Source organism: Castanea sativa, chromosome 4 (assembly GCF_040712315.1).
Source record: "Castanea sativa cultivar Marrone di Chiusa Pesio chromosome 4, ASM4071231v1".
In the NCBI taxonomy this organism is placed as follows: Eukaryota; Viridiplantae; Streptophyta; class Magnoliopsida; order Fagales; family Fagaceae; genus Castanea; species Castanea sativa.
In genome coordinates, this window is record NC_134016.1 from 48,463,370 (window position 1) to 48,473,178 (window position 9,809).

The 9,809-nt window shown below is 36.3% G+C and overlaps 1 protein-coding gene across 1 annotated transcript; it reads left to right on the forward strand.

Annotated features, from left to right (window-relative positions):
* Window positions 1–3,473: 3,473 nt before the first annotated feature.
* On the forward strand, window positions 3,474–7,580 carry LOC142631205 (SNF1-related protein kinase regulatory subunit gamma-1). Its single transcript, XM_075805314.1, has 6 exons — window positions 3,474–3,950; window positions 4,944–5,116; window positions 5,281–5,445; window positions 5,553–5,828; window positions 6,427–6,590; window positions 7,082–7,580. Exons 1-6 carry the CDS (start codon window positions 3,770–3,772, stop codon window positions 7,377–7,379), a joined length of 1,257 nt encoding a protein of 418 aa, XP_075661429.1. The 5' UTR covers window positions 3,474–3,769; the 3' UTR covers window positions 7,380–7,580.
* Window positions 7,581–9,809: the final 2,229 nt, after the last annotated feature.

Sequence of the window (9,809 nt, forward strand, 5' to 3'; positions counted from 1 at the left end):
TAAAGGATGGATACATCTAATTATATTGTGTGTAAAAACTATTACTTATTCAATGTTGGTGAATGGAGAATCCTGTGGCATGATTCACCCAACAAGGGGTATTAGGCAAGGCGACCCTATTTCCCCTTTCCTGTTTTTGCTTTGTATTGAAGGGTTGAGTGGGTTGATCAAAAAAGTAGAAAGGAATGGGGATATCCATGGCTTCTCCCTATGTAGAAGAGGCTTAAAACTAACACATTTGTTTTTTGCAGATGATAATCTTCTTTTTTGCAGGGCAACAATGGAGGAGTGTGGCAAGGTGTTAGATATCTTGAATGGCTATGAAGATGCTTCCGTCCAAAAACTAAACAGGAGCAAAACTGCACTATTCTTCAGCAAAGCAACTAATGGTGCAATAAAGGACCAAATCAAAGAAGCCTGGGGTGTACCAGAAATTATGCAATATGAGAAATACTTGGGTCTACCATCCTTTGTGGGGAAAGGAAAAAAAGCTAGTTTCAACTACATTACGGAACAGGTGTGGCAGAAAATTCAAGGATGGGAAGGAAAATTACTCTCACAAGCAGGAAGAGATGTGTTGATAAAGTTAGTCATCCAAGCTATCCCTACATATACTATGAGATGTTTCAAAATTCTAATGGGTCTATGTAATGAGATTGAAGCCATGATTAAAAAGTTTTGGTGGGGACAACGAGGTGATTGAAGGAAGATCCATTGGGTTAAATGGAATGAAGTGACCAAGGCCAAAGGAGTGGGTGACATGAGCTTTAGAGATTTAGCAAAGTTCAATGAATCATTACTAGCAAAGCAAGCGTGGCGCTTGTTGCATAATCAAAACTCCCTATTCTACAAAGTTTTCAAGGCTCGGTTTTTTCCAAATACAACTATTATGGAGGCCAAGGATTCAAGAATGGGATCTTATGCTTGGAGGAGTATACTTATAGGGAGAGATGTTATTCAAAGGGGGGCTCGTTGGAGAGTTGGTGATGGAAAAAAAATTAGAATTTGGCAAGACCATTGGCTGCCAAAGAAGCACCCTTCACATGTGTCATCCTATCTAATGGCAGATTTTGAAAATGCTATGGTTGATATCCTTATCGACCCAAGTAAGAGGCAATGGAATGTAGAAATGATAGAAAGGATGTTCAACACAAAGGAAGCAGAGCTGATCAAGTCAATTCCATTAAGCCGTGAAGCATCAGAGGACGTACTATTCTAGCCTCACTCAAGCAATAGACAATATACTTGCAAGATTGGGTACAAGTTCTTAAAAATGGAAGAGGATCTGAATAGTGAATCATAGATAACCATTAACGATGAGAAAGAGCTGTGGAGAGGAGTGTGGTCCATGCGTGTTCGTCCCAAGGTGAAAACACTGATGTGGCGTGCTTGCCGTGAGGCTATGCCTACGAAGAGTGCGCTGTTTCGTCCTACCATCTCAGCGGATCCTTTTTGTGTCAGATGCCATGCCTCCTCAAAAGACTCCTTGCACACCTTATGGTCATGTCTTGAATTGGACTTGGTGTGGTTAGATATGGAGCTGTGAAGTGTGTGTGGTTCAGTTCAATTCATGACTTAAAGAGCTATTATCGTGGTTAATCAAGAACAACCACCAGCTCGAGCTCTTCGCAGTCACAGCTTGGACTATCTGGAACCAGTGAAATCGAGTATGCCTCAATCAATCCGCAGATTCACTTCATCAGCTTCCTCACCACTCAAAGACTTGGCTAGCTGATTACCAAGCTAGGCAAGTGAATCCAGCTACACCAATATAGCAACCTCGCCACCCCAAAAAGCATTGGAGGCCACCACCATCAGAGCTCTTCAAAAGAAAATTTGATGGAGCTGTCTTCCCACGTGATAACAAATCAGGCATAGGCGTTGTTATTAGAGATCACAGAGGCTTAGTCATTGCATCCTGCTCAAGGCTGGTTCACCAAGAATTATGATGTGCTGATGGAGCTGTCTTCCCACGTGATAACAAATCAGGCATAGGCGTTGTTATTAGAGATCACAGAGGCTTAGTCATTGCATCCTGCTCAAGGCTGGTTCACCAAGAATTATGATGTGCTGACATTGATGCGATGGTTGCAAGTTGGGCTCTTTCCTTTGCACTGGAAGTGGGAGTGAAACAGACTGTATTGGAGGGTGACTCATTGACTGTCATTAAAGTGCTAATGGAGGAAGAAAGGTCGCTGGTACCTCTGGGTCTGCTCATTGAGGATGCCAAACAATTGGCTCAACGCTTTGATGAATTACTTTACTCTCATGTAAAGAGGAAATGTAACACTTTAGCTTATAATCTGGCTAGATATGCCACTGACATTCTAGATTTTTTAGTTTGGATGGAGGATATTCCTCCACAGTTTCACGATGTACTTCAAGCCAATTTATTAGGCTCATCTAAATAAAAGCAGTTTCCGTGTCTTCCCCCTAAAAAAAAGTATCATATTTCGGGATTTTTTGAAAAATAACTTATATATTAACCAACACATTATGTTGTGTTGTTCCTAAGAACATAATTTAATAAATAAATTACAAGCATGAACTAACGACAAATTTAATTTAATAAATAAATTACAAGCATGATCAAATGACAAATTTAATTTATTAAATAAATTACAAGCATGAGCAAACGACAAATTGAATGGATATTGAAAAGAGTGGTTTCTTACTTTTAAGGCTACAGCTACATTTGAAAAAACAAAAACAAAAATTGCAACTAGATTAGTTAAGATAGTGAAAGCTAGAGCAAACGACAAGCATGAGCCGTCCTGATTTTAACAAGTAAGTAATCTACTATTTTTTGGAAACTTGTAATTATTTGATTATAACAATATATACCGATTATATTTTTTATTGTTAGATTACATTTTCTTCTTATTTCCTTTTAAGAATTTTAGAGTATCTAGACTTGAAAGTGTTAACAATAATGTCAAAACTCTATAATAAGAATGATACTAAGAATATATGGATTTTACTAAGTCAGTCAAACTTATGTAAAACAAATCACAAAAAAGTAATCTTGCCATTTATATATTAGATGGTTAAAGTAACAGCAATCACATTTGATTAATATGTCAGTTTAGAAATAATTTCTTGTAAGAGAAAATCTCGCAAAAGTTGAATCAATATATTTGACTTTGAATATGATAAAAATGATATTAGTAGTAAATTCAAGTAAAAGTTATATAACCGCTATCCCAATTCGGGAAAAAAAATCATCACCTCAATAAAACAAAGGCCTATAACATAGGGAAGGGCAGACGCGAGTCACAAATAATAGAAGAGAGTAGAAGAGAAGAGTGCGCAAAACACGTTGCGGTGCACGTTAGAGTAGCACACCAGTGGCCAACAGTAAAAACCGGATAAGACTTGTCTTTCTTTGTTTGTTTTATAAAATCATTAAAAAATGCGAACGAAGACAAATCGGATAAGCATAGCGAACAAATCGTGACACAGTTGACCATGCCAAGCAATGTACCTATCCAAATCTCACAACTCCCAACGTGTACACAGAAACTCACATCAAGCAAAAAAACTTCATTCAAACTTCAAAGTAAACAGCTTCAAAGGCCCAGATTAATAGCTGTGTTTGATCACGTCAGTTTGTTCCTATATTTTGTAGTTTATTTATGTTATAAAGATCCTACGCTTGTCGGGTCTGAGTAGTGAGAGACAGAGAGAGAGAGAGAGAGACAATAATTGAGACTTTGAGTATTACAGAAGAGAGGGTTTGAGAGTGAGAGAAAGAAAGAGAGAGATTTGTATGATGGGAACGATGGAAGGGAGTCCAAGGAGTGGGTTGTCGAGTCCAGAAGCTAAGTTGGGGATGAGAGTGGAGGATTTGTGGGACATAATGGAGCCACAGCTAAGTCCTACTGAGAAACTTAATGCTTGCTTTGAGAGCATCCCTGTTTCTGCTTTCCCTCCAGCTCCTTCTAATCAAGGTATTCTATATGTTTCTTGGTATATGGATGTAAAATAGAGTATGATTTTGGATTGAATAAAATGAAGGAAAATAATTCATATGACCGACCCTGATTAGTTTGTTTAAAATTTTGGGACTATGGCTTGTTTGTTGTTGTTGTTGTTGTTGTTGTTGGTAGTGGTGGTGTTGTGTGGTTGTTAACATTGAAAATCATGCTAGTTGTTTATGTTGAAAATCATGTATGAGAATCTCACATGCGATTAATGTTTGATATAATGATTTTAGGCAGAGTTTGATGATCAGCTTAGAAAATTTTAATACCCCAGTTGATAAAAATTGGGTCTTTTTTTGGGTGGGATTTTAATTTCTCAAGGTTTCTGTTAATGGGGAAATACAAAAGAATTGAAAGAGAGAGATTGATAAAGCTAGTAAAGAAGGGTAACTGTAACTTTGATAATTCTGTGATTAGAATTTTAAAGTTTTTGGGGAAGTAAAGTGAAGAAATTTCTGAACTTTAATGTTTTATTCTTATTTAGGGAGGAAAAAATAATTGGAAAAAAGGAAAGAAAAATGAAAAAAAAAAAAAAAACAGGACTAAAGAAAATATTTTTGTTTGAATTTGATGGGATGTGTTTTTGGGTCTTATGGAAAAAGTTTTTACATTTATTGAGCTTTTCTGGATAGTCAAACAGATCAATGTAACTAGATGAAGTAGAAGTTATAGTGTGCTTTCTTATTATTTATCATGGTGTGTTGGCTTGATATGCATTCTTGGCCCATAACTTGTGAGGGCTGTTGCGCTTCCAAAGTTCTTTGGGACAATTGGTCTCCAATTGGCTCGTATCAACAGTTTCCATGTTTATATTTGCATTGCAAGTCGATGTTAAATTATGAATATCTTTGCATATGATGCATATAACATGCATTAATTTAATATAGTGTTCTCTTTGTATCATTATTTTGTACCTTTTTTTGTTTCTTGTGCTAAGTATATGATAATTTTTGTGTCTAGCTATTGAGATAAAATCAGACGCCAGTTTAGGTGAAGCTGTTCAAATACTGGCCCAACACAAAATTCTTAGTGCACCAGTGGTGGATGTTGATGCCCCTGAGGATGCTAGCTGGATTGATAGATACATTGGCATTGTTGAGTTTGCGGGAATTGTTTTTTGGCTTCTGTGTCAGGTTAGCATGCCAACCAACCTACATGATTTTTTTTTTTTTTGTGGCCAAAATTGCTTGGCTTTTACAACAACTAATTGGACTGACTTTAACATTAATGTATAATTCTGAGTTGGCTATCTTCACAGTTTCAAAAATAAAAATATGACAATTTCTGTTCTTGACAGTCTGAACCACCATCTCCTAGGAGTCCATCCAGTGCAACTGCTCTTGCAGCAGCAACTAATGGAGTGAATGCTGAATTTGAGTTCCTAGGCCCTGAATCTGCTGCATCAACTAATGGAAATTTTTTTGAAGCTCTGACTTCTTCTGACTTTTATAAGAACACAAAGGTTTAATTCTTATGACTGAAACTAGCTTTGGCCATCCCAACTTGTTTTTCCTTTTTTGCATGTTGCGCATAAAATCCCAGAACGCTTATTAACTACTTAGCATACAGGTTCGAGACATCTCTGGGTCATTCCGCTGGGCCCCATTTCTTGCTTTGCAAACATCCAACTCATTTCTGACTATGCTCTTGCTGCTTTCAAAGTACAAAATGAAAAGCGTTCCTGTGGTTGATTTGGGTGATGGTAAAATTGAAAACATCATCACACAATCTGCTGTCATTCATATGCTAGCGGAATGTGCTGGACTTCAGTGGTTTGAAAGTTGGGGAACCAAGAGATTATCTGAGCTCGGACTTCCAGTGATGACACCAAATCGTCTTATCAAGGTGTATTTCTCTTCTCAGTTTATGTTTGTAATACTAGGTTTGTTATGTTCATTCTCACTGCATAATGCTTAACCTGTGCTTGTAAAGCCATAATTATACAATTTTTTAATGCATTAAGAGATCAATCTTAAAACATTACATCTATATTTGGAATATGGAAGTTACATTTATCTTGAGGTATTTGTTGATACATTTAAACTTTTAAGTTATATAAATTGTGAGGATTTTAAAAACAGATCAATGTAACTAGATGAGATAGAAATTGCTGTGTGTTAGCTCAATATGCATTCATGGGATGGTGTATTAGCTCAATATGCATTCTTGTTCCATAACCTGCACTTGTCATAAAACAAATAAATTGCGAGGATTTTCAATTTTTTTTTTCCTGACTTGGTCTACAAAAACACTCCACGGTGGAAAAGGGTTTGATTGCTTGCCTTCATTTGCTAAGAAAATGTCTTTTTATGTTTTATTAATGATATTTGAGCTATTAGAAATATTCATGGTCAGGAAACTTGATAATTATTGGGATGAATATTAGCCTAGACGCATGTTTGCATCTTAATAAATTCTCTTATAAGATTAATTTTTAATGTAGGTCCATGAGGATGAACCGGTGCTCCAGGCATTTAAGCTGATGAGGAAAAAGAGGATTGGAGGGATTCCTGTTATTGAAAAGGGTAGTAGCAGGGCAGTGGGTAATATAAGCTTAAGAGATGTTCAGTTCTTGCTAACTGCTCCAGAAATCTACCATGATTATAGGTTTGTTGCCGAGCTAATTTCCAAAATTGTGCATCTTTTGTTACTGTTATGTCTTATGTTTGATCCTTGAAGTTCTAAAGGAAATAATTGGTGATGGCAGTAAGATGGGTTACTTGGATAACTCTACCTGCCCTCTTGCAATCCCTAGAATTAATGACATTACAACAATAAAACTTAGTCATGTTCATGGTCATTGTGGAACCCTCAAAACCAGCCAACCTCCATGATCCTTTGATACATGCGGCATGATTTAGTTCATTTGTTTGCATGCATGATTGGCTTATAAATTTGACTAATTGTCTATTTTGTGCATCATAAATCTTATTCTCATTGTCAGTCCATGTTTAAATCAACATTAATACGAAGTTGTTGATAAAAAAAAAAATTGGCTAGGAAAGTATGCAATTTCATAAAAAAAAATTTAGGCTCTTAGTTCTATGTTCCATACAGTGTTCAATCAATATGACTCTTGTGGCACTCATTTATAACAGATCTATCACGGCAAAGAACTTCCTGACAGCCGTTAGAAGCTACTTAGAGAAAAATCATGAGAACTGCCCATTAGTGACTGGCATGATCACGTGCAAAAGGGACCACACAATGAAAGAATTGATTCAGCTGCTTGATTCTGAGAAGGTTCACCGGATATATGTTGTCGATAATGATGGGAATCTGGAGGGAGTTATCACACTGAGAGACATTATCTCAAAGCTAGTACATGAGCCCCGTGGCTACTTTGGCGATTTCTTTGATGGTGTACTGCCACTGCCCCAAAACAGCAGGGTTTAACATCAGGAATAACATCGATTGACTCTTTTTTTTCGCTAGTTTTGTTTTCTAGTAATGATCTCTCCTTGTCCTTTGGTTTCTTGGAGATGGGTTGATTAGGCAAGCACTTGTAATTAATTTTACCCCAGTGTGACTGAGTTAACTTTTCTGTATATTTTTCCCCAGTGTTACAATCTAATAAAGAGATCCCTTCTTCATCTACATTTGTTCATTTAATCTCAATACTCTGTTAGACAGTGGATATGTTTTATATTAAAAAGATTATTCCACTGTGCTTTGATGGTTATCATCAATAGCCTGATCCCAATGATAAACCAAGCATTCACTCACTTGGTTGATATATTTATGTATTTAAGATTATGGGTTAATTGTGCTCTGCCCCCATAGTTAAAGCAAAATTCCCTGTGCCATGAAATAATTTTTTTCCAATCCAAAATTTTAATAGAAAAATCATAAGATCAAAATGTTGGGGGGATAAACACCTTGGGAGCTTTCTTAAGCAATTAATATAACATATAGAGACATTTAACCCAAAAGGCCTAAGCTCAATGGGTATATGCTCAATTATTTAATAATTTTTTCCTTGAAGAGGAAATGAATAGGAAACTAGACCAAGTTGAGGTGAGGAATACTTATAACTTGTTTTCTTTTCTAAATGATCTGTTCTCTATATAACTTGTATTGACTGCCTTCCATTTCCTCCCCCTCCTAGTTACCCATCTACATACTAGTCTATTAAACTCTTCTAATGATTTCTCACATAGACAAATGATAATATTTGACAAGTGGTTTCCATTAGAATTAAGTTTTTGTCTAATACTTATTGTTGAGTTTTATGATAATACTATCATCAATCATCTCAAAATTTCTGAAACAGAACATAGAAAAACGTCTTCAAGATGGAAGCAACCAAATAAATACTACCATTTCATAATCACCTGTGCCAACTTCAAAAGCCAGTTAGATATCAATCAACAGATTCAAAAGCAACCCAATGGTACATGCATGTATGGTCATGATGGGTGATCATACCATAATATGGTACACCCTTATGCATGCTATGACACTCACTTGGTAGTGATGGTGTTACTTCACATGCAAAGTATTGTTTCTGTAGAGAAATGCGGCTTTTGGGTAATGTTTTAGTTCTTTGATACGATAAATTTGTTCACTAACAGATATGCCCATTCCCAAGGGATGCATAATTATCTATAAATACAAGATTGAACACAATTAAATCTCTCTGCAGGCATAAGATCCCATCCACGTTTGCAGTGGCGGCTCTAGGAATGTTTTTTAGGGTGGTCATGTTTGCAATGGCGGCTCTAGGAATATTTTTTAGGGTGGTCAATAAGAAACTTAAATTATACAAAATTTAATAAATATACAATTTGAAAATATCAATGTCACAAAAAAAAAAAACGCAAATACATGAAATATTATAATTTATTTGTACTAACAAAGAGAATGAGAAAAAAAAACTAATAATATATAAAGTGCAAATTGAAAATACTGATATAAGAATAATAAAATGATTACAACAATTTTATAACAAATCTTATGCAACAAATTGTTAGCTTGTTATTGGTGGGTAAAACATGTCAATATTAAACCTGAATTAGAATTAGTAGCAGCTTACCACATAAGATTTATTGTGAAAATGTTATGGATATAACTGTAAGTACACAATTGCACCTAGACCCAAAGACAATCACGGGCTCAAGCTCAATGAGCCTTAAACAATGAAATTTGTAGAGTGTGGGCTTGAAATCTAGATTAGAAGTACTGGGAACTTGATAACAGACTAAAAAGTTACTAACACTTGTAGATAATAAACAATAACGGCAAATAGACCTCCTCGGACGTGAGCCGATGACTACTTCTATATTATTTCTCTTTCTTTCTTAAAGGTTACAATTCTTCTTTTTCTCTTTTTTGTTCTCCCCTCTCTTTTTTGGCCTTCACCCCCTTAAATACTTTTTTTCTTGATGCCTTTTGGCTAGTGACTAGAAGTTTCAGCCCTACTGTTCAGAGGTCACCTCCCCATTAATGCGGCTAGGAAGGTAGATGCAGAGTCTTTAATGCGGAGGTGGCAGCCTTTGCTCTTGATATTTTCTTTAATACTGGTACATCGAGAAGGTTCAGGGTTTCCCCCTTTAACCATTAGTCTTTCTAGAGTTGTGCTTTGACCTTCATAATGAAGTTTTAAATTCTCTTGGGCTTGTTCGAGGAGAAACTCGTCCTCAGCTGCACCCTCGGACCCTCGGCGTATGGGCCAATTCGTAGAGTTCAATTCTGGAGCAGGTCGGCTCTCCATGCTACAGTCCAAAGGCCCATATGCCCATTTGGGCCAGTTTACTCCTCACAATAGCCCCTCAAAACTCTATTTTTCATCATCCGAGGGGAAAAAATAGGGTTTTGATTCAACGA